This window comes from Platalea leucorodia (genome assembly GCF_965183815.1).
Source record: "Platalea leucorodia genome assembly, chromosome: Z".
NCBI classification, from domain to species: domain Eukaryota; kingdom Metazoa; phylum Chordata; class Aves; order Pelecaniformes; family Threskiornithidae; genus Platalea; species Platalea leucorodia.
This window is the reverse complement of record NC_138858.1, coordinates 50,493,079-50,517,543: the sequence shown is the minus strand read 5'-3', so window position 1 is coordinate 50,517,543 and position 24,465 is coordinate 50,493,079. Positions and strand designations below refer to the sequence as shown.

The 24,465-nt window shown below is 42.0% G+C and overlaps 1 protein-coding gene across 1 annotated transcript in view; it reads left to right on the top strand.

The window, feature by feature from the left end:
* Positions 1–607: 607 nt before the first annotated feature.
* The window catches only part of ROR2 (receptor tyrosine kinase like orphan receptor 2), a gene marked incomplete at both ends in the record, with an annotated part of 156,764 nt that continues 132,906 nt past the window's right edge, over positions 608–24,465 (top strand). Inside the window, one exon of the mRNA XM_082336599.1 lies at positions 608–683. Within this exon, the coding sequence (XP_082192725.1) occupies positions 608–683 (76 nt within the window). The remainder of the gene's footprint in view (positions 684–24,465) is intronic.

The following is a 24,465-nucleotide window of genomic DNA, read 5'->3' as shown; positions in this document are numbered from 1 at the left end:
GAGTAACTGTTTTCAGTCACTTAATGCTGTGTGAGTGCAAAAAGGCGTTAATTGCGCAGCGAGGAGGAAGGAGGCAGAGAGAAGCAGTAGCGGGTTTGGCCGATGTGCGCCCGCGTGCTTATTTTTGGGTTTATTGCGGATTTTTTTCTGAGGAAGCCTGAAGGCTCCCGAGGCTTCTGGGGGCAGGACTCGCCCTTCAGAGGGGGCCCAAGCCCCGCGGGCTGCTGGGGGCAGTCGGGCCCCCCCTGCCCCTGTGCGGAGGGGAGGGCGAGTGCGGGGGCTGCCCCCGGCAGAGGGTGCCGCAGCGCAGGGACTGCCCGTGTCCTGCCCGCGCCTCCCCCCTCCCCCGTGCCGGGCTTGTCCCGGGTGACGTTGGGATGCTGGGGAAGGAGGAGGAGGAGGAGGAGGAGGGGAAAGGAGCGCGGCTTCCTCCGCCCCCAGTCGGGGACAGTCCGTTAGCGGGAGCGCAGGGCCGGGGCGGCGGTGCCGAGGAGAAGTTTGCGGCAGCGCCGAGCCCCCGCGGCGGCGGCAGCGGCAGCGGCAGCCCGCTCCGCCCGCAGGCGCTGCTTCCCCGCGGGCTGTGAGCCGCGGCGGCCGGGCGGGCAGCATGGTGCCGGGGGCAGCGGCGGGGCGCCTCCTGGCCCTGCTGGCGGCCGCCTGGCTCCTCCGCCTCCGGGCGGCAGGTAAGGAGCGGGACGCCCCGGGGGGAGGGTGCTGCCGCCCCTCGGGACGGGGCCTGCGGGGAGCGGGGAGGGGCGGCGGGGAAAGTGCGCGCGTCTCTGGGAGAGCTGCGCGTATCCATTCGGGACCGGCGGAGCCGCCAGCATCCCCACTTGGTGGCTGATGTTCGTCGCTTTTTCTTTCCTTCTTCCATCCTTTTCTTTCTTTCCTTTTTTTTTTTTTTTTGGTTCTTCTTGGCAAAATTAAAACCCGATGTTGCTGGTTTTTTTTTTTTTTTTCTTTTTTACGAGTGGGCGGGGGTGGGTAGGAGAGGAGGGCAACGGTGGCTGCGCTGAGGAGGGCTCGCTAAAACTTTTTCCCCGAGCGCATCTCGGCGCCCCTGCCCCGCTCGGGCGGCGGGCGCTTCGTGCCGCTCCTCGGCCGGTTCAGCGCACCGAGGCTGGTTGGTGGCGACTGGGGGGAGGGGGAAAGGAGGAGAAAACAAAGGAAAAGTTCGGGGTTTTGTTGTTGCCGAGGGTGGATAGCAATGAGTGGAGCCTCCTCCTTCACTCCGCCCGCCCTCCAGCCCTCCTCTCGGAGTGGTTATAATAATGTGTTATTATTTGGGCCGCTGAGTGTTGCCAGAATCTCAGCGGGAACCAGGAGGAAGGGGGGGGGGGGGGGGATTAAAGTTGAGTGGGCGAGGGGGCAGCCGCCGCGCTTGCAGCTGATGGACGCTCGGCGGGGTCTCTTTATGTGTGTTTTTGAGCTTTAGAGGGTCCCATTTCCTCTGTGTACCTGGCCGACCCTCGGGGACCGAGGAGGTCAGCCTTTGGGCGCAGGAAACACTAGGACTCGGTTCAGCGAGCTCCGCGATTGTTTTTAGGGCTGAATAAACTGCCCTTATTAACATCTGACCTTGCGCCGTGGCAGCGGCAGTGCGGCTGCTGAACAGTTGCCAGTTTGTCCGGCATCGCCGAGCCGAGCGCCGTGATTTATAGGGACCTTGGGGAGCGTGTGGGGTTGGGGAGCCGCGATGGTGTAAGAGTTACAGTTCCTCTGAAAGAAGCCGCATAAACTTTTTTTTTTTCCCCTCTTCCCCCCCCCCCGCACGCCTAAGATGTGTGGTGCTTTCAGAGCAGAAGAGGGGAGGTTTAGCGTTTTCGTTTTCCCTGCGATGTGAAATGCACGGGGGAGGTAGGAGCTGCCGGATTCAGCTCTTTGATCTTTCGCGAAACCGTTCTCTGGAAAATTGTCCTCTTCCCCACTGCAGCAGATAAACCTTGCTCACAAACTCCTTCCCGGGGCGCTTTGCCCAGGGACTGAGGGTGGGCGATGGCAGGCAGCACCCTTTCCACGCCAGGTTTGTAACACCCCCCCCCCCCCCGTGCTGTCCCAAGCAGCGCCTTGCCCCCCGCCCTTCCTGGCTTTAACTTAATTGCACCGAAGTGCAGGAGGAGACCGATGATGTCTTTAAGGAAAAACAGTGATGCTGCAGATTAGAGGGGACTTGTTAATCAATTGCACGTTTGAAAGGGCTTTTCTTCCCTTTGTTGCCTTCGCTAATCCATTTACCTCTCCCCGGGAGGTGACAGATGCCTATATTTCCTGTTATTCAGCTCCGGGGTCCTGGGTCTTGCCATTTGTTGCATTACCGTGAAGGCAGAGGGTCAGCAGAAAGCCAGAGGTCCGGGGGTTTTCCGGGGGGAGAGCGGGAGGCGAGCGTGTTACAGCTCGCGGATTTGGGGTCAGTTCCCGTCGCGTTTATTTTTCCTAGTGCCTTTATTGCTCCCTTTGAAGGGGGGCCCGCTAACAAATTGCGCGGCCTGCCCCGCCGCCCTGCCCCTCCTGCCGGGTCCCGGGGATCTCCCGGCCGGCCGGGCCGGGGGGTGGGGGGAGGCTGGGGGGGGGGCGAGGTGGAAGGCAGGGCCTCCTCCCGGGGCCGCGGCGGGTATGGCGGCCGTCCTCTGTGGGAGGTAAAAGGAGATGCTGGGCTTTCTGTCCCCGTCCCCACTTTCCTCCCCGAGCAGCTCCATCTGCTTTTTGGGACGCAGCGGGAGGGAGGCGCGCAGGGAGCTTCTTTCCCTCCCTCGCAGCCCTTCCCCTGGCCCCCCTGCCGCCCGTCAACACCGACGCTGGTGCATCTGCCGCTGCCAGCCTCCCGCTGCCCCCCCCCGGGGCTCCCCGGCGGCTGGCGGCCCCCGGGACCGGCGCGGAGCTGCCCCGGGCCGGGGGGGGGCGCCGGCAGCGGGGCGAAATGGGCCAAAAAAGCGGTCGGGCTGGAGCGTGGCCACGCATCTCCGTCCCCTTTGGTGGGCAATGGCAGCGTGCTCCCTGCCTGCCTGCGTCGTCAGGAGACACCTCACATGCGGTGAGAGCGTTTCGGCCTTCTCGGGGGCAGCATAAAATCGTAACCTACCATTAAAAGCGCATTTGGGATTTTTCTTTTTTTTTTTTTTTTTTTATTGCTACCCCCTAAAAACGGGCTTGTGATAATCGTCTGGGCCACCTGTGGGAAGCGCGGATTCGCGGTACTTCGATAGGCGCGAAGTCTGAGACTCCGTTTTCTTCACTGAATGTGCAGCGCAGTGGTTGAGAGCCCATAATCACAGCAATAAATACTTGTGTACTTCTATTGTCAAGCGGTATTCTTCTGTTTAATTAGATTTGCTTAATGGTAAACAGAGTCTTTGTTAATCTACGTCTCATTTAAACGTTTATTTTTTAAAATGTTATTTCAGCCTTTTCAGTGTTTGCTTTACAATGTGACCAAGTGAGAGGCAACAGAAACTAGGATGGTCGTTTCTTGAAACCGGTGATGCACAATGTACTGGGCTTACAGACTTTTGTCCTCTTACCATTAAAGAGGAAAGGACGTTTAATCAACCTGAAGTTAATACTCATGTGACTTGCGAAGCATTCAGAACATCGTGTTTAAAAAAAAAAAAAAAAAATCCTGTTAACGGAATGTCTGGGAGTGAAAACATAATGGTAACTCTGTGCTATGATTTTGCAAGCCCTGAAGTTTGTGAACGCCTACCTAATTTTATAAAGAAAAGCCCCTAATTTCTTAGAGTGCAGCGTTAGTGGAGAAATGAATACAAGTACAGATTACTTCTGAATGCCTTTAAATGCCTAATTACAAAAAGTTGTAAAATGCTTGAATCTTTAAAGTTGCATGAGATTTAGCTATAGCTCTCTTCTGTCTTTTTTTGAGATTCAGCTCTGGAAATTCTACATAGGTCACCTGGTAGAAGTCGATACAGCTTTGAATACAAGAAGTCTTCACATAGCTTTTAAGAAATGACATTGACTACATCATTAACTATTTTTAGGTCAAACCTTAATCAAACCTTTTCTAGCGTTAATTAAGTAGTTTAGTGGTGAAGTTTATCCTTGGGTCAAGGGTTGCCACTGAATGTTTTTTTCCCCTTGAGTGTCTTGATTATGTTAAGTATTTGTAATGGAATTGCAGTTTTCTCCTTAATCTCTTTTCTGCTGTAAACAACACAGAAACGCAAGACGTGGGAAGAAAAGGACCAGCTGACAGACGAGGCAAATTAATCCTGTTTAGTGAGCTTCCAGTTGTTTGCAGGAAAGCTGATCTTTTTTCTAAACTCACTGCACTTTGTGTAAGGTGTGAATAGCTTTCAGAACTGTCATTGGCATGGAAATATATTTGACCACTAATTAGAAAACTGACAGTATTAGCCCACTAGCCAATGAGAATTAAATGCAAAAGGAAAGAATGGTAATAAATACTGAGTTTTGTTTGATAACTATGAGAACCTTCTATATGGAAGACTTGTAGAGTCTTCTTCGTGGCTTATCTTCAGAGTCTTAAATTCACATTTTCTATTCAATTAAAAATGTCAGCTAGAAGCAGTCAGGATCTGAAGTTTTTAATCATACTTTTGATTGAGAGAATTTATTTTAAAGAGCCTCTTTGTATTATTTTGAACACTGCAGGCAAAGAAAAAAGATTAAGCGAACTTCCTTTGTTTTTTATACATAAATCTTTCTCTAGATGTTCTGTGTCGCGTTGTGCAGTTGCTCAGAGAGAAGAAATGCTACTTACAGTATTCCATCTAATTTATAGCATCTGTCACTATGTTCTCTGTGCAAAGGATGGCTTGCTATTTAAGTTTGTTTATTCATTGTGAGGCTGTTGCTTTGTAAAGGAAGTTGTCATTAGGCTCAGCATGTCTGGAAGGTATGCAAGTCCTCAAGTCTTCTAATCCAGTGACTACAAAGTAGTTAAAGCTTCAAAGAAAAGGAGCGACAGGATTTTGCTGCACTGAAAGAAGATGCATTGTTTGTTAATCCTGCTTTTAATTGTTACTCATACTGCAGACTGCTGCAGCATTGCTAGTAACCATTCGGGACAAACAACAATTTAACTTAAATGATTGTCTTTCCTTTTGGTTTTGTCTAAACGTGTAAGTAGTTTGAAGTGAAATGTCCCTTACCAGCCTTTTGCATTAACTTTTTCCAAGCCTTTGCCATGCACCAATACTCATTTGCAAACATCCTGCTAGGTAGTTTTTTTTGATGTTCTTCACAGACTTGACTCACAACCAATATTTTTCTCTTTACTTCTGTTTGTCCTCCTCAGCTAGTTTGGGAAAGGATTTCTGCTTTCTTTTCCAAGTGATGCTAGCCTAGTGATCTTTTGTGAACCTAAAAATGACTATGTGACTTTTCTGGTGGCAGTAAAAGAGCTTTTCAAAAAGTCAGGGTGATCCATTAGCTATTGAGTATGACTTTGTCTTTTAACTGGCAGTGGGCAAAAGCAAAGCTTTCATTTAAGAACACAAACAAACCTGCATTGTAATTTCAGTGAAAATAAGAAATCACAGTAGAAATGCATTTCACTAATGGTATGCTGTTATTGTAATGGGGGTACACCTACCTTAGGCTGAGCTAGCTCACAGGGTGGTAGCACTGGTCTTGAGCTGTTCGCAAAGCCTGTTGAAGAAGCGGTGTGGGTATCCTATAGGCAGTTCCATGCTTCTGAGGTGGTTTAAAATTAGCGTGCGTGTATCTGCATGAGCTGTTGTGCACATGTATCATATCGATAGTGTGCACTGCTTCATGAAACAAAGGGGCTATACTGCTGTCTGCTGATTGAATTAGTCTTCATTTATATCGATGCTTTCTGGTTTTGCTGTACGAACTGTCCCAAAGCATGCCCATCTGTGATGGTGAAGAAGTGATCAAAGAGGAAGGATATCACGATATTACTGATTCAGTAGAAGGTATTTGAAGAATGAGCGTGCTCTTATGTACCCGTTTCTTCTGGGTCCAGAGCAGAGACAACTGACATCCCATAAAGGTTGTGCGGTTGTGAGGATGCAGTTTCATGGGCACACGAAGCTCTTTGTTTACTTAGTAAAATCAGCAAGCTGACTGCTGGAAAGTAATCACAGGGAAAAAGGATTCTGCAGGAGTGAAAGACTATGTGGGCAGAGGTTGACAGACAATTAGCATGAAGAAAAGAGAGAAGACCTTTTTTTTTCCACTATATTGATTTTTCTGGAGCAACAGGAGGGTCCTGCTTGCAGGAACAGCAAAGAGAAATCAATGGGGAACTGTTCCAGACCCCAGTTTGGCCAGTGTCTAGTTTCAAAGTGTGAATAGTCCAATCAGGAAATTAGACTGGGTCCGCATAGGTATTTTGTCACTGAGCTCTCCATTGATTTCACGTGGGACACGTGTCTAAGTACCTTTTAGATTTGATACTTCCACTTCAGGTGATGTAAACTTGTAAAGAGAAACAACAAACACGTGTTCGATAATCTTTCTTGAAAGAAAAATCCCCATGTGTATATTGTCGTATCTATGAAACATCTACTAAACTTAGATTTTTGTCTTCTAATTGCTCTGTTTGGACACTTCCTTTTACATGAGCAGCATAAACATTTAATTCTGTAACTCCGGGTTATTGCCTCTTGTCCTCATCAACGCTGCTCTAGGCTGTTCATTTAACAGTTCATCTGGTAAGTATTATTTCAAGATGAAGTGGCTTCCATAAATGATTCTCCTTGCTTTTGGTAGTTTAATGCCTTAACATTTTTTTTTTCCCATGGTATTGTGTATGTAAGTAGAATGACTTGACTGGTTGTATAAAGAGAGAATAAATTCTGTTAGAGTTCTCCTAAAATTGTGAAGTCTTACTTTTCAAAACAACATACACAACTGTCTAGTTGAATCATAAATCAAACTATCAAAGGACTAATTCCTTATCAAAGTAATAATGCAGTCACATATTCAATTATAGAGTAGATAGAGGACAGATAACATAAAGGAAAAGACAGGAATTTTATCCCTGTTTCTTTGGGAAAAAAAAGTACAAAAACTATTTTTGTAAATAATAAAATTTATTTCTACTGGTCAGAAACACTCGCTTCTTCTATATCATATGAACTGTAAAGAAAAATAAGTTCATCATATGTAAGTCTAAAAGAGTAATCACAGAACTCTACCTAATGCAAACTAATGACACTGGCAGCCTCCTGCACAAGCGGAGGAGCTTTCTTTCCTCCCTGTCTACAACAGAATAGATAGATCTCATACCTCTAACTTGGATGTAAAGGAGACACAAAAGATTTTTTTGAAGAACAAAGTTCAGGGACAGAGATAACCAGCACAGAAGAATCTTAGGAGCAGGTTAAGTCAGAGCACAGCTCAGGCATTTGAGCTGTGTTTCCCAGAAAAATCTTAAAATTACCCCTTATGTACATTTCTATTTGTAAAACATTAATCTTTCATTTCTATTTGTAAAGCATTAATCTTTCACTTCTAAGGCCCTTAACAAGCTGTAACTCTTTTACTTTTTTTCTTGCACAGGGCCAGGCATCATCCATATCTAAAAGTACTGTTACCTCCTTCCCCCTCGCCAGCTCTTCATTTCTTTCCTGTGGGACGTTACCACCTTCCAACTTTCCTGTCAGAGCAGTGGGTAGACATTCAGCCGCCTGTTTCAGGCAACATCAGCAAAATCCTGCAGTTCACTTGGTCTAAACTAACGCAGTTGATTTTGAGTTTGATGGATCAGAGGTCCTTCACGTGAGCAGCTCTGCCAGTAGGCCAGAGGAGGCTGTAACTTCTGCAGTGCTGTTACCAAGCTGGGATTTAGCAAGGAGGACACCTATTTCACTAGCTCACTGAGAGCTGGTAGCCTCTGTCAAGAGAGTTTTGCTGAGCAGGTGGGAGGAGGATGGGAATAGTAGTAGTATCTTCCAACGCCAGAATTCATGAATCTCCATTTCGCTCACAGTGTTGGTCTCTGTCACACACTTTCCTAGTTCCTTCCTTCATGCTTCATAGGAGCTTCCCATAAATACCTGCAAAACTAACCATCATCCTTCCTTGTTGTGATGTCTCTAGCAATCCCTCATTTAAAGGTTAGGCTAATTGTGTGCTATCATGCTGGTCACTATTGCCTGTTTCTCCGTACACTCGGTCTTAAATTTGTCTCGTATTGCAAGCTGTTTAATACATTTTAATACATCATTGACTAACACTGGTCAATGCCTGGATTTCCGGTAAGGTACAGGTATATAAAGAAATAATAATCTGTTACTGGTACAGTAAGTCCATGTGAGAGCGCTATGATAAAACTAGTTGTCTGTGGGATCACCAGTGCTGGCAGAAGAGGCTGCACACTGACGTCTGAGTCACAGCAGTGCCACCTTAGATCAGATGAAGGTGTTGTGGGACCTCACTGGTTTATTCTTTGGGATGTAGAACAAAGTTCTGATACTAGAAGAATAAGGCATCTCTGAAAGGAAAAAGCCAAGAAGGACAGTTCTAGAAACATTAGTCAGATTTGTCTGGATTTGCATGAGAAATTACTCTTACGAGTGTATCAAAAGTTTTGCTGAATAGAACAAGATCAGAACATGAGAAAAAGGCCGGGGAGGAAAAATGGTATTACTGACACTCCAGGACTATAACAGCTGAGTTACTTTAAAATAGGTTCTGTGAATCTCTTGTATGAACCAATAATAAACAAAACTGCTTGAAAGCTTAAAAGGCCCTGACAATGTATAAAATTTTCTGCATACTTGATCCTAGTAAATTTTAGGAAGAAGTTATGCAACATAAAGAGAATGCTGAGATTTCATAGTGTTTAAAATGAGAGAGTGTGTATTCTGATAGGTTAACAAATGATTTTACTGTGGTTGTTTCTCATTTAGAAGAGTGACATGGCAGAATTTTGTTATAGAAAAAAACCAACCATGCTAGAACTAATAACATGGCAGCGATGTTTCTGTATATAGTAAACTTGATCTCTTCTTAATAAACCAAAAGCATAAAAAGGCAAATGAAGGTTATGCCAACAGATTTTAGGTAGATAACCCAAATGTAATATCACATACTCTTATTTCAGGCAGTAACAATTCTGTTCTGATTCTAAATGTGTGTTGCTTTTCACATTTTGCTGATACATTAGAGAAGCATTTTTCTTTATAAAAAGCTGCCTTGAGGTGCGCCTACCCTGAGGTGTAATTGTCAAGTAATGCAAAACTACCCAAACTGTGTATCAGAGAGCTGACTGGATGAAAACTAACCCTGTAAAATCCAACCCCGTGCTGGCTAGGCTGCCTGCATTGGCTTACCGCCTGTCCCCAGGAGCACCAACGCTGCTGCGGGGAAGAGGCCGGACTGCGTGGCTGGAGGGGGAGCACATGGCAGCCCTGGTACCGAGTAGCTGAAATTGCTGTGGGACTGTACTCTCAGAGATAGAAAATGTGATATGCAGAAATACTAACATAATTGTGTCGGCTAGAAATTTTGGAGACACTTTCACAATATCGTTGTAACTGATGACTGTCTGAGATTTGGATTCTGCAGAGCTGAGCCGAACCTGTGCAGTTTAAATAAGAAAAATCTCACCTGCCTTGAAAGTCTAGTCTGCAAACAAGTGTTTAATTAGTTGTCAGGTAGTTATTCTCACCACAAATACTCTTTGTTATTTCTCTTTGTGTTTGAGCAGTTTCGTCTCCAGCAGTTGTTGCTTAAGCTGAATTTTAGGATTCCAGTGAGTTTTGTATTGCATTGTACTGGGTAAGAATGAATGATCTTTTGAAATTAAATGTATTAATAAAACAAGGGGGATTTTTTGGTACAATAAACAATGAAATGAACAAAAGGAGAGTTTTGCGAAGGTTTTAAAGATCTAGCAAAGCTTTCAGTGTGCTGTTCGAATATTTGAATATTCTAAGTTGAAAATAACAAGGATCTTGTAGCATCTAGCTGTAATTACTCTTTTAAATCTTAAAACTTTCTGTTGAGAAATACAGATCATGCTTCTCTAAAACAGACATGAAACATTTTTTTCATAAAGTTGAAAAGAAAAAAAAAAGCGAGGACTCTAAGACAGAGAAACCAGAGAATTATGTTCATATAAGAAATTCCTTTACTGGGGAATGGGAAATAAAAATCGTTTGTGGTACCCTAGAAACTCAATAGCTGAAGGGTGAGCTTAAGCATTAAAAATTATTTTTAAAATCGTAGTTATAGTGGTGGTTAATGATGACTCCTTTCATGATAGACCAGAATCCCTTACAAAGGGGAAAGTGGTATTATGTAGATAAAATTACAAGCTTGAGCAGGATCTGAACCAAACCTACATGAGGAAAATATATCTGCTGTTGTTTTAATTTTAAAAATAACTGTGCTTCCTAGCTCTGCCTGGAAGCAATTTAATGCAACAAATTGATTTTTTTAAAGTATTTCCAGCCAGACTAGAAGCAGTAGTTAATAAATATCTTTAGAGAGTGAGTCTGTTCTTGGTTTTGCAAACTCAGTGAATTTGGATATTAATATCTGAAATTGTAGATAGTAATTCAACCTGTTTTTCTAAAGCTGATCTCACATTTATCTTGTTCTCTCTGTGTCAATGTAGAAATAGGATTCAGAAATCTGTTGGGTAACAGAGGTAACAGAGAATCTGTTACAAAGTTCATGATACTGTGTTTTCAAAGCAACAAGAAAAAAAAAAAACTAAAACATAACACACTTCTTTCAAATTTTATGGCTAGAGAGTTTTTGGATAATGTTGCTCTAGAGAAAAATACGCATATTTCTGTCAGTGTGTTATTTAAGAACATACCAAGCGTAGAAAATGCTTTGAAGAGGATCATGCCAGTCAAAGACAAGGGCAGGTAGAGTTAGGCAGATTTCAGAAGTTATCCTGGTTTGTAATCCAAAGGCGAAATTTAAAGCTACGAGCAGTTTTGATTCTGGAACTTGGGGAAGATGTGTTTACACAGGAAAGGACTGCAAAAAGCAAAGGTGTCAATTTACAGCACATTTGCAAAATTACAAAAAGTGGAAAATGTTACCTCACATTTACTGAACACTTACTGTGCCCACAGAGGTAGTTATTAGAAAGTACTAGTTCAGTGTGAAACCACAGAGTAAACTAGATGTAGTAACTTCTTCCTGCAGACAAGTCTTCAGTGATCAGTGAAATACTTGAAATGTCATCTTTGTTTGTGCTGGCTGTTGGCACATAATTTATCGTTTCTAGAAATAAACAGAGAAAAATCAAACCTCAGTACTGTGGTGTTAGGCTCCATAGAAATTCTTCAAGTGTCTTTACATCTTATATTTTCTAGGAAGCTCAAGATCTTCTGTAACTACAGTATGATTGGGGGGAAAAAGGATTGGAAAGGACCTTGAGAGGTCGGATTATCTGTTCTTCAAGGTAGGATCACCTGTAGCTGGCATAACCTATGCTCAAGCAGTGACAGGAACAGAGGTTCACTGACTTCCACAGGCAAGCACGCAGGCTTAGTGCTTACTTATGCTTGGTTGTAATTTAAGTGCATTACTTCCTCATACAGTTTATTCCTCTATCCCTTCTAGTTGTACTTTATATTTTTTGTGACTTCTGAAACAGTTCCTCAAACTTTGGAACAAACACTTTTCAAAAATTTTCTTGTTTCCTTGTAGACATCTCTCCTTGGACACCCCCTTCCCCCTCCTGTTTTCTCAGCCTTTCATCTTACATCATGTTCTCTGAATCTCATGGTTGTGCTCGTTCCTCCCCACTGGACTTGCTCCAAAACATCTTTCTTGAAGTGTGCTAACCAAAACTGGCATATTCCAGCTCAGGCTGCACCAGCACCAGCTAAAGGAAGAGAATTATTTCCTGTATTTACCGGATGACGTTGTTTTTATTTCCCGGAGTGATGTCTGGCTGTTTTGTGGTGGGATGGCATTGCTCAAGTTCTGATCTGCTCCAGATCTTTCACGCAGAATTGTTGCCAAGTCCCTGTTTGGTACCAGTGCAATGGTTTAAGCACAAAACTTTCTGCCTGTCTTTACTCAGTTGTGCATGTTTATCCTCATCTGCTCCATACTATTTTTTTTTTCCTGACATTTTATTTCATTTGCCAAGATGAGAATATTGGCAACACCTAACACCTTGGTATTGCCTGTGGAGTTCAGAAAGGGAGGTATCCATAGCACTGAAACTTGTGGAACTCCATCATGTCAGTTAACCACTGAGAGGTAACTCTCATTATGGTTTTCCAATGAGTTGGTGATTGCCTCTCTCTATATCATTTTTTCATACTTCACCTATGATAATGTCATGTGGGAGAGTTCCCCCCAAAACAAATAATCACCGTCATTTCTCACTTGCGCCTCAGCTTCATGCTATCATTCAGTGCAGGGTAGGAGCTGTCATATTACTGTCCTTGGGAGCTTAAACTTCCCTCAGTAGAAACTCTTGTGAAATGTCTAAGTCTCTGCTTCTGTGGTTTCTTCTTAAATAACTTGCCTTTCTGTAACTTAACTTTCTGTAACTCTGGTAAGGTATGTTGTCATACTGTACCAGAGAATGAGATGCATCAATTTGAAAGGCAGAGTTGAGACCTGCCTGCTTTCAAAGATGTTTTTTTTTCCCTGAGTTCAGACAAAGTTCATAGAAAACTTTTTGCAAATGGTAGTTTCTCTCTTAATATAATGTCTGCGTCAATTTAATGGATTAAAATTGTATCCTTTAATCTCATACTGGTTAATGTTTTCCTGCTGCTTTTGCTCTTTAATTTCCCATATTGTGTGAGTACTTGCATGTTGCAAGACCAAAGCAGTTAACTAAAACCACTGTACATTTGGGAGCATATGATATAATTTCCATTTTAAGCATTAATATTTATCTGAAATAAGTTATGGGCTTAGAATTATAGAAATAATGTAAGAATAAGTATGTGCCCTTGTCATTGTTTCTACAGGATTGTCCTCAGTTCCTGTAGCTCCCAGTATCCCATCCCCTTCCTTCATTTTACTTTTCTGTTCCTATGATTTTATTTTTTCCCTACAGCAAATTTTGTTCTGACACTTGTTTTTTTTTTTTTCTTCTTTTTTTTTTTTTTTTCTTTCTGACTAATTCTTTGCCCATTACCTAGCACGTTAGATCTTAGGAATTCACAAATATGCTGTGGTTGCCTACCAATGGTAGGAAGTACTTCAAAGTGATCTACAGTGGCAGTTCCTAGCTGTCTGGAAAAAAAATGCCTAAACAGCAGGTAGGAAAAATACTTCCAAACAAATGGTTTTCTGGGACTAACTGAGCCATTAGCATGCTCCTTCAAAACTGATGTTGCCTGAGAAACTGCTGCTATCAGCATCTGTACTTTTTCTGCATGGGATGGAAGAGTAAAGCCAGGAAAGGCTGAGATGGGCAGCACAGCTCCAATGGTGTGGGAGTGGGCTGGGGTAGATGGGTTTGTCTGAGCAGAGGAGCTGGACTGTGGTCCAGTTATGAGAAAAATAAATCTCTGTGGGGTACGGAAGTGGCGTTAGGGTTGTGAGAATGTGTGATAGCAAGTATAGGGGAGGCTGACATGCTCGTGGGTGCGGACTGGCAGAGAATTACAAACTTCTGCTGCTGCTCTGCCAACATGGCTGGTGGTACTAGTACTGAACATAGCACCACACTGTGCTTGGGAAAGTCCTGCCTTATGCTGTGGTTACTTTTTTCTTCTTCAGGACATATAATGTAAGCAATGGCAGTGTCTTTCACCATGGGTTGTATAGCAAGTTTTACTCAAGAAAAAGAAGGGAGGTAAAGTTGTGTCTGCTGCGATGGTTGGATATTTCAAATACCTAGCCCAATTTGAAACACTCAAAGTCAATAGAGACATGAAGGAAGTCATTGCCAGTTTTACCATTTACAGGTCCTGTCAATCTGAGAGCCATAATAATGTAGAAACAATAGTGAACTCTGCTTATTTAGGAAAATACACATGCTTTTTTTCTTCAGGTCAAAACTATAGCTATGAAATACTGAAGATTATGACCCCCTTTATCTTTGTGCATGTCTGATGTACAGAGCCCTTTTGTGGGGTTTATTATTTTTTTTTTCTGTGCTGTTATTCCTAGTGTGGGGTTTTTTTCTTTTTCCTTTTTTTTTCTTTTTTTTTTTCTCCTTTGAACTCATGAAACCACTCTCTTTGGTAATTCTGAGTCAGTTAGGTCAGTCCTGGGCTTTTCTGTGCAGAGACTGCCAAATTTCTCTAAAATATGTGGTGGTTTAGGGATTTTGATGAATGTCCAAAAGGGACCAAGGTTTGAGACCTCCAAATGTCTTTATTTTAAAACCATAATTTAGAAAGTATTCTTCCTGTGTCCCAAGAGAAAAAAGCCAGTACTTTCATTTATACTATTAGTCATCATTCTCTCCACCATCAGCATTCCCCTCCCTTCTGAAAAGGCTACAGTTTGTTTTGCTGCTTTAACAAAAACGACTTCAGTTGATTTAATGTTCTGTGTTGTGATGAAGTGTCTTACCTAGGTCATAGTTTAGCTGTTAACAAGATATTTATGAAGTGGTAAGAATTCTCTGCTCTGTGGTGAATTTAGTCTCTAGAGTGGGGCAAAATGCTATTTAACTAGCAAATAAAGTAGTTCAGCTTCAAATTATATGTCGAAGTTAAATGCAACAATTTTAATCTTTTAGTAACCCCCTAAATAAATAGAGTATCTGGAACTGCTCAAAACTTATGTAATTTGACCTCTACTATTGGAAAAGCATTTCAGATAGATTAATATTGCAAGTAGCTATCCAAGGGAGGAAAATTTTGGATTTAGAAACCAAGTTAAATTCATACATTTATTCTATGTGCAAAGTGTAAAATACAGCTGAAGACGAAGAACCTATTCCTGAGCTCATTTTTTCAGTATTCAAGGCTCATTTGACTGACTTATCAAATACTGTGTTAAATCCTTGTAAGTATTTGAAGGTGGCATTTGTGATATTCGCTTGGGAGTGTGTTGTCTGCTAATAACACTGTTGTTACATGACAGACATTTCCGTCATTCTTTGCATGTTTTTTATTGGTGTTCAACATGATTACAGCCATAGTAGTTAAGACGCACACAGCAGACTACTTCATGTTCTAGGTGTTCCCCAGACATGCAATGCAAATACAGTTACTTTTAAAGGAATTCTGTATGAACCACTGCTTCACCATCAAAAGTTTTGAAAATAGCATTGTTTGGGATTTCACTTGCACCTATGAACCAGTAGTGGTTTGTCTTTGTGTCTCTCACATGTCCTAAAAAAGCCACTTTCTCTCCTCAGTTGTGTATCAGCAGGCTTTATCAGGCATGACTTGTGATGTATTGAATTTTGCGATAAATAAATAGACTAGCACTTACATGATAAGTAAGTAAGTAGTGAACTACATCGCTAATTCATTGGCCATGTTTAATTAGCTCTAGAGTGCCAGCTCAGCTTCGCAGAAATAATTTCTACTGGATTCTCAGAGGCTTCATTTTACTTGAACTTCAGTTACCTGAACATCCATTTCTGTGGAGTCCCTGCTTCTGTCTTGGTCTAGGCAGGCGGATCTTTGTGTAGTGTAGAATAGTTGCTTTGGTCTCCAGTCTTATTTTATATTTTCACTTGTATGATCATAGCTCTGACCGAAAAGAAATCTTCAGGAAGATTTGTTTTCCTGATTCTAATATGCGTTTTTGCCTTATTGGTCTGGCAAACAATATGAGTGAACCCTAACCATCTAAAGCCAAGCTTGCCTGTGTCTCCACGAGACTGGACAGTGAAGGAGCTATGTGAACCATGAGTTGTTCAGAACTAAGACCCTACAAAACGATTTTTATAAAAATCTATAGACTGTTCTGCCATTTCCCCCCCAGCAGCCATCTGCTGAGATGAACTTTAAAAGACCTGGTTTCATAAACACATTTTGCATTTTATTTTGCTTATAAACCAGTTATCTTATATGGTTAACACTCTCCTAAATGTTTCTCTCATAATTAGTGCCACAAATAAAACAGTTTTGCCAGTGGCTTGCAAAGTTCATGCACACATACAGATTGTATGACAAATTAGAGGCCTCTGTCTGTATAGGAGTCTAGCAATTGATAAAGCAATGCTATGTAAGACTGGAATAGGTGAAGACAGACATTCATGTGTCTCTCATATAATGGCATTCTGAATCACATGAAGAGCAGTGCTGTTCTGGAGGCAGTCTCTATCTCTTGTATAAGACAGACAGTGAAAGTTTATTAATTAAGTTAGCATTTATACCTCTTTGATGAAGGTAATAATGAGCTTTAACTTCGTAGGAAACCAGATTCTCACAGTGAATACACAATAATTTTTTTTTTTACCGTAAGAGAAGATGTATAAAAATAAAGTTAGACCTACATGATTGTAGGATAACTTTATAAAATTGGAACTGAAAGGCGTTTCACTTGCCAGGTATTAATTTCTGTGTTACTTCTGCAACCATTAGTGTTTGACATCTAAAACGGAGCAGGGAGCTGCGGTCCACTGACACAGTTGCAGGTGTTTGTGATGACTTGTTTCGTGGAGTCAGTAACACCTGAAACTCCTGTTGCAAAGTGAAAGAACTTTATAAATGCTAATTAATTTTCAAATTGCACAAGAAAGTGAGATGGTCTTGTTTATCTCATAAATGAGGAAACTGAGGCAGAAGGAAGGTATGTGAAGTGTGCTGAGAGCAGGGAGGTTTTTGTGTGAGCAAGAGTTTCTGTATGGTGTGTCCATGAACATGTGGCACCAGGCATGATTGTGCATATAGGTAATATGATGTTTAATGGAGAGCTTGGTAAAATTCTCAGAAGAAAAAATAACAGATCGAAATGCTGAAATAAAAACCCTGTATCAGAAATTCCTGTTGTCGATTTGGATTCAAGCAGAAGTAAAGCAACTAGCTTGCTTACATTTTTATCCAACGAAATATGAAATTTAAGCTCTTTTTACTTCACTTGGCATACTGCATTTAAGTAGCTTTGGCCTACTGCTGTGATTCATTCTTTATGATTACTGCTTAAAAAAGGGGGACAGACAACACAGTGTAAATGGCAAAAATTTATAGCATTTCTCGAGCAGTGTCATGAACAGGTTAATACCAAGAAGAATTGTCAAGAGACACATAGAAGTCTGTTTGCAGGTTAAAACAGACAGCATAGGAGAAAAATAGGCATGTCATAACTGGAAGGAAACTTAACAACTGTTCTAAAATGGCTGAGTCTAAGATTTTCTCTTGTTAAAATGGATTTATTAGAAAATAGGAAAGTGTACATATACAGTTGAAGAATAGCTGAATCATGGAACCATTGTAACTTACAGTTGTACATGTTTGGAGAAAATGAGTATTTTTCACATCAATGTATCTAGTGATGAGAAAGTTCCTGAGATAATTGCTTGAAATAATTTGGGGAACAGGAAAAAGCAAATTTGGCAAGGCTTTTTTTTTTTTAAAAAAAGGCAATTCCAGCTTCTGTCCTTACAAAGATGAAGTTAAAGTACTTGACCTGCCTGATTCCCATTGGTCATTATTTCCATATGCCATCATTCACTAAGTAAGTAGCAAGCTTTTAGAGTCCTTCTGTGTAAGACAGATTTTCAGGCTAGGGAAGAAGCTGAAGTTTTTATGGGCATAGGAGCAGGGATTTGGTCTGAAAGAGGAGACTGAGTGGTGGAGAGCTTTGTTGGGACCAGAAAGCTAAAATGTCATCCAGGCAGTCATCCTGCTGCTGTTGAAAGGAAGCAGCACCTGCACCAGGAGTGTAGAGAAGTAGCTTTCATAGGTATGTAGGGTGGCTGTGAAGATACTGGCTTACCTTGAAGAAAGAGCTTGCTCACAATAAGTGCGTGTAATTTTTTTTTAATTTATAGGAGGAAGTGCATACCAAGAAACATGCACGTCTTTAAAGGAAGTGGCAGGACAGTTCCTTTTCTCCAAATGGGATTTTGCATACTGCTGACTACAGAGGGAGTGCCATACACTGCCAGAGCATCTTGTCTGCAATTCCTTTTTTCCTCTCATCCTTTTTTCCATTTATATGATTACAGAATGTAGAGGCTGATGCTGGCTACAGGGTAATACTACAAAAAGTGTAATGCCTGTCTTCAGCTGTTGTAAGTTGGCATGATTCTCTTCCAGTCAATGAAGTCACACTGAGGATGTTAATAAATATTCAAACAAAGATTAAATTCAGGATCTCTTAGACTTGACAGATGATGTTTCTAGTTCCTGAAGATGTTTTAGATTAAAAAGTCTGTGTTCAAGCCAACTGGCCTCCCCTTGAAGCAATATAGATGTTGTAAATAACAACATTCCTCTGGCCACAGATCAAGATACAGGAACTGATTTAATCTTGGACTTTTGTATGTGTCGTGGTTTAACCCCAGCCGGCAACTAAGCACACAGCTGCTTGCTCACTCTCCCCCGGTGGGATGGCGTAGAGAGTCAGAAGGGTAAAAGTGAGAAAACTCATGGGTTGAGATAAAGACAGTTTAATAGGTAAAGCAAAAGCCACGTGCATAAGCAAAGCAAGGAATTCATTCACTATTTCCCATCGGCAGGCAGGTGTTCAGCCATCCCCAGGAAGGCAGGGCTCCATCATGTGTAACAGTTACTTGGGAAGACAAACACCATCGCTTTGAACGTCCTTCCTTTCCTCCTTCTTCCCCCAGTTTTATTGCTGAGCATGACGTCATATGGTGTGGGATATCCCTTTGGTCAGGTGGGGTCAGCTGTCCTGGCTCTGTCCCCTCCCAGCTTCTTGCGCACCCCCAGCAGGCTCACTGGTGGGGTGGTGTGAGAAGAAGAAAAGGCCCCGACTCTCTGTAAGTGCTGCTCAGTGATAACCAAAGCATCTCTGTGTTATCAACACTGTTTTCAGCACAAATCTAAAACAGCCCCATACCAGCTACTATGAAGAAAATTAACTCTATCCCGGCCAAAACTGGGACAGTATGTCTTTGCAATTTCTTATTATTGGATTTCAAAATACCTGGTTTTTGTCTTTCTATTAACATTTAGTTAAGAGATGCCTGAATGCTGCTGTTTGGATTACTTGATTGCAGTTTATAAGCATTCATTATTTGCTTTGGTTTTTTTCGTAAGTGTAAATCAGAAAGGTGGGGATGGAACAGGCTAACGGGATGGATAAAGGCAAATTGGTTAAAATGAAAGATAATTTAAAAATTTGGCTTTGCGCCCCTATTTCGTGCTATCCTGGTGGATATGCTAATGAATGTGTAGATTTTCACATGTGTAGAATGAAGTGCAGGCTGCTCTGACGTTTGACAGTTTTCATTTGCCTAAATGGATATTTTTCTGGCTTAGTTTAGTAGTGTATTGTCCTATACCTCTTGTTCTCAGGTTCACTCATCAGTATGAGGAACCTGGAGACAGAATTTAAAGCTAGATCTTGGTTTTGCTTTTTATCTTACTGGAGTAAGTATCACAGGAAATCTCCATCTTGAGCCTGCTTTAATTTACAGCAGTTTGCTTATGTTCAGATTTATCTCTGCATTTTTAGGGAAGTCTTTCTGAGAGCACTGGAGCACTCAAATGCAGAGCCCTGCCAATGGCCACGTGTGGGGTGGTTCTTGATGGGCTGGATTTACAGCAGTGGTCAAGCTGAAGAGGCAGATATTCAGTTGCAAGATGAATTGATGACCAAATCTAATAGTGAAAGGAGTGACAAAAAATTAAAACAATAGAGCATTAGTTAGGCTAGACACTGAACAGACAAATGAAGGGAAAATATGCGCAACCTGGGATAATTAGGGTTGGAAGGGACCTCAGTTCCTCATGGGGTCCAGGCCCCACTCAGAGCAGGGCTAATAATGTTAAATGATAAATATTCTTTTGAGCTTTATTTCAGCTACACCCTTTCCTAGGGATCCTTCCTTATCAAGGACCCATCCACAGCTATGACTGACAGCAGAAATAACTTCTGATTTCTGGAGGCTTAAAGCCTGAATTCTAAGAAGGTCTCTTAACCTTGCCTTTTCCCACAGCTTCTTGGATTGTTAGAAGAAAATAACTGAAATACTGAAAACATCCATTGTTTCTCACCTGTCTTGTTTTTAGGGCCCTGGGATCTTACAGCTTTCCTCTCAGGCTTGGAGATCTTCCCTGATGATTACTCTGCTTTTTAAGTTAAACACCCAAAGAAAAAACAGATTTCACTGAAAGCAGTGTTCGTTTCTTTTGGCAGTTTTGCTTTACAGTGTCTTTAACCTTTCCTTTTTTATGACCTTTTAAGAATCATGATTTTGAATTAAAAAAAGTATGAGTCAAACTTCTGCCTGTAACGCTTGATTTCATATGGACTGACTTGACAGCCTGAGGTTGCCATCAACACTTTAATTTCTCTCTATGCCTAATAGGAAAAATACTCTGAGTCAGTGGGGAGTTGAGCATCCTCATTGTTTAGTGCTTTGAAGATGAGGTTATATAGCTGTAATTACTGATAATACCTGACCTAAGCCCTTTCCCTTTAACAGGCAACATATCCTTTTGTAACTTCTTTTATTTGCATTGTATACTTCAACTACATTTCAGAAAGAGTTGTTAAAGTGTTGTCTAACGTCAAGAACTCTTGTTCCATTTAAACCACTCTTCTTCCTAATCACCCTAGACCTGCAGGATCTGAGCTGCCATTATATTTGCCTAATATAATTTAGGTGAATGTCCTCCTAGCCCATCTGTTTCCATGAAAGGCTGACAAATTTGATAATGGTTTTAGGTGTATTACTCTACTCCTCATCCTTTCATAAGAGTTTTTTTCTCCCCTTTTTGTTATCAGAGGGGACAGTGTTTGAAGTCGTGCGGTTCAAAGTATAAGAACAAAAGGGAAAAACTAGCTCTCTGCATTCCAGTAAATATGAGCTATTACAATTCATGTTGCATTTTGCAAATTCGGGAAACATATATGCCTGTATGCTGTGCAGTTTAGCCAGAATTTTCTAACTCGGATGTTAAAATTGCTTGTTAAATATAAGTGTCTCCATTTTCAGAATTACAGAGTATCTGCAGCTTTCACTGGAAAAAGCATATGCTTTTGAAATTTTTAAGTATTTTGTATGACTTTTCCTCTCATCGTGAAACATCATGTACAATAAGAATATTTTTCGTAGAGGAGTCTGCCCTGCATAGAAGTCAGCATTCATATTCTCCCATCAGAAAGATGGCTCAGTTCCAATATACTGTTGTAACTGTGGCAAGCATATAAATTAAACACTAAATAAATTATCTTTTTTTTTTTTTTTTTCCCTGGTATGTTTACGGTGTCACTCTTTTGATACTGATTTTGCAGCTAGTTTTAGGCCTAGGATTTTAGCCCTGAATATTCAGACTCATTTGGAAACCTGTCTTGCTGATTCTTGGCCAGTTAAGAGTTCCAAGTGGATGCAATTTAATAACCCTTGTGCTGTTTTGATTTGCCTCCCACACCATCTGGTCTACCTCTCTCTCCTGCTCTTTTTTTTTTTTTTTTTAAAGGATAGTATTTTTTCAATAATTTAAACTTTCAAGCATGTCATCTGAAAATGTGGCTTGCTCTAAATTTCCCTGCGCAATGTGTCTTTCAAGAAAGAAGGCTTTCTGTATACAGAGGAAAAAGAACATGAACAGGAACTTGTGGACAGGTTGGAATGGCAGGAATGTAGTGCACAGTAAAGATGTCTGTTTCTTCACACTGAAATATTATTTAAGCACATTTCAAAAGTAAAATTATTTCATGGCTCTGAGGTCTCCTGGATGGCTCTCTGTGTTTCTCTGCTGGCCTCCACAACACATTCAGTTATTGGAGAGTGACAAGAGATGTTTCAGAAATCCAAATTGCTCAGCCTTTGCTGAGATGGAAGTTAAGTGCTGTGATGAAGCTTGTGGTCTATTAACTGGCCTTATTTATACTTGATTTAGTGATGATAACCGAGAGTGATGCTGCTTGAGCTTAGTTCTCTTTGTCATGAGATTTGGAAAATACTGCGTGAAAAGTTCATTTATGTTGTGTGAAGGCACAAATTCTTGACAACATTATTCAAATTTTGGAGGATTGTTTGCCTGCATAACCCGGATGTGCGTCCTTTAGTCTTTGTGTATGTTTTAAATACTCTGCTTTAGCTGGCGTTCAGGTTATTTCTGATTTATGCCTAGTTTTTGCTGGACTGATGTCTGTGTTATGTAAACCGGAAAGGTTGAAGAGCTAGGTTGTGAGATGATTTGTTCTGCCCCATGCTGCGGGTGTTGCCCAGCATTAGCAGCTGGGGAAGCAGCAGGTGAATGGCACCTATTGTGGTAGTAGGTGGCCCTGCACCAACACCAGCAAGCTGCCATGCAAAGGGAGAAGGGAGAGCCGAAGCTGTCCATCCCAGTTTTGGCTGTGTTTGGCTTGCTATCCTCACAGCAATTCCTCGAAACCTTTGGTCCGAATTGTACCCTTCCTTGAAAAGGTGAGGGTGGTATCTGGCTCCCGTGTGGTGCGGGGCACTGGTGGTGCGCACAGCCTCTCAGCTGACCATGCCTGCTCGGTTGGTGCCTGTAGGGGCAGCTCGTTCCCCCTGTGGGGGGAGGGAGTCCTGGTGGGTCGAAGTGGCCCGTGAGGCACTGGCTCCTGCTGCTTCAAGGATTTCACCAACCTGTTGGCCTGGTCGTCCTTGCGGATGCTTTCTGGGCATCCTCTTACCTTATCTTCAGGTCTGTGTTTCAACACCGTGACACAAACTCTTACTCTGTACTTGCAAGCCTTGCTCCTCTTCTCTCCTCTCGGAGGAGGAGCTGGCTGTTTTGCAGTAAGACACCTCCCAGCCCCTTGTCGGATATGCTGCTATTCATGCGCTAAATTCTCAAGCATGGCGTGGTATTTTCTTCCCTGGTAACAGTTCTTGGTGCTGTAAGTGTTGCAGATTTAGATAGGAGGATGTATTTCCTTGCCCCACTGCTGTCCCTGTGGTGATGGATAGGTGATCTTAAGGCAGAAAGTCAATGTATACATACAGTCTCCATTTTGCCTAGCAGAATTGGTTGGTCTGGTGACATTTTGATGTAGTCCTGTCTACTTTCCCCCCTCCCCCTCCTCCAGCAGCCTGGTTTCCCTCATCAAAAGTGAGCTTTTAAGTTTACCAGACTACTGCTCCTGTCTCCTCAATCAGCTTGTGCAAGATAAAGGCTCGTCTTCCAGTTCTGCTTCAGTGAAGTTAGTTTATCCCAAAACACAGATCTATAGATGCCAAAAACTACACCTGAGCATGTGCTGTTGCTGTAAATGTCACTGGAACTTAGTACAAATTCTTTTGCCATTTGAATAAGTAAGTATTTTATTTTACTTTTTGTGTAAGTCATGAGGTTTTGGCACGTTAGTAATGTTAAAAAGAATTCACCATGCGTGCTTTCACATAAATCTATCCTGTAATTTTCTGAATTCTGTTTTATGTGGAGTCGCTAGTAGCTACTATGCTTTTATCCAAAAGTGAAAAAACGCCTACATAGCTAATGGAGTTTTTAAAATGCTGTTTGTACTATACATTATTTCCTACCATTTTCTGCTCTACCAAGGGTGATAATTTCAGGTTGGTTGGGAAAAAAATCCTAGTAAATCTTTCCAAAAAGAGGTTTTCAAATTGATTCATCCTGATTGATAGATTTCAACAACCAGTCTTTCTTTAAGAATAAGAGTGGGGTTTTTTTGGTTTTGTTTTGTTTTGTTTTGTTTTTTTTATTTAATTTTCTCTCTTTTTTCTTCTGGTGATTTTTATACTTCTGCTTTTCAGAACAATGGTTTGATTGACTTTTATTCCATATATGTCACCTTTGTAGAGAATGTGATTCTTTTCCCCTAGTTTATATTAGTGTTTTGTTTCTCTCAAGTGTCTAGTAAACATTTAACTTGAAGTACACTGGCATAGTGTGCCTCTGTAAAATGGCATTTTAGGAGAATCTCTGTTCCAAAAGGCTTTATAGCCTCACCTTAAAGTTATATTTGACGTCCTAGTTTCTGTAAGTAAAAATGGACTATAGCCTAGTTAAGGTTATCTGAATTTTCAGCAGCGTCAATTACTTTGATGCCTCTTTCTTTTGCATTGATGTCTTCAATGATGACCTGTCATACATTGCAGACAGATGCATTTCAGGATGTGCCTGCTCATTCTGGTTTCCTGATGTGCATCGCAGGGTGTCTTGATTCCATGTTGGGGTGAGACTGGGTATGCGCTGCTCCTACATGCTTTGTTTCCTTTTGGAAAGATACTTAGGCTCTTGGGCAGGGAAGAAATGAAGATGTACATCAAGTTCTGTGCTCTGGAGACTCTGGGTGTCCACAGCCACAAGGTGTTCTGCAGAGCATTCACTCCCCATGATGCAGAGGAGACATCACATCTCCCTTCTGTGAATCAGCTTCCTTACAGGGGTTGGGGCATTTACATTGCCACTGGGAGCCACACAGGATCTGGCTAAGATAAAGGACTAGTTAAAATAAAGGCATATAGGATGCCCATGT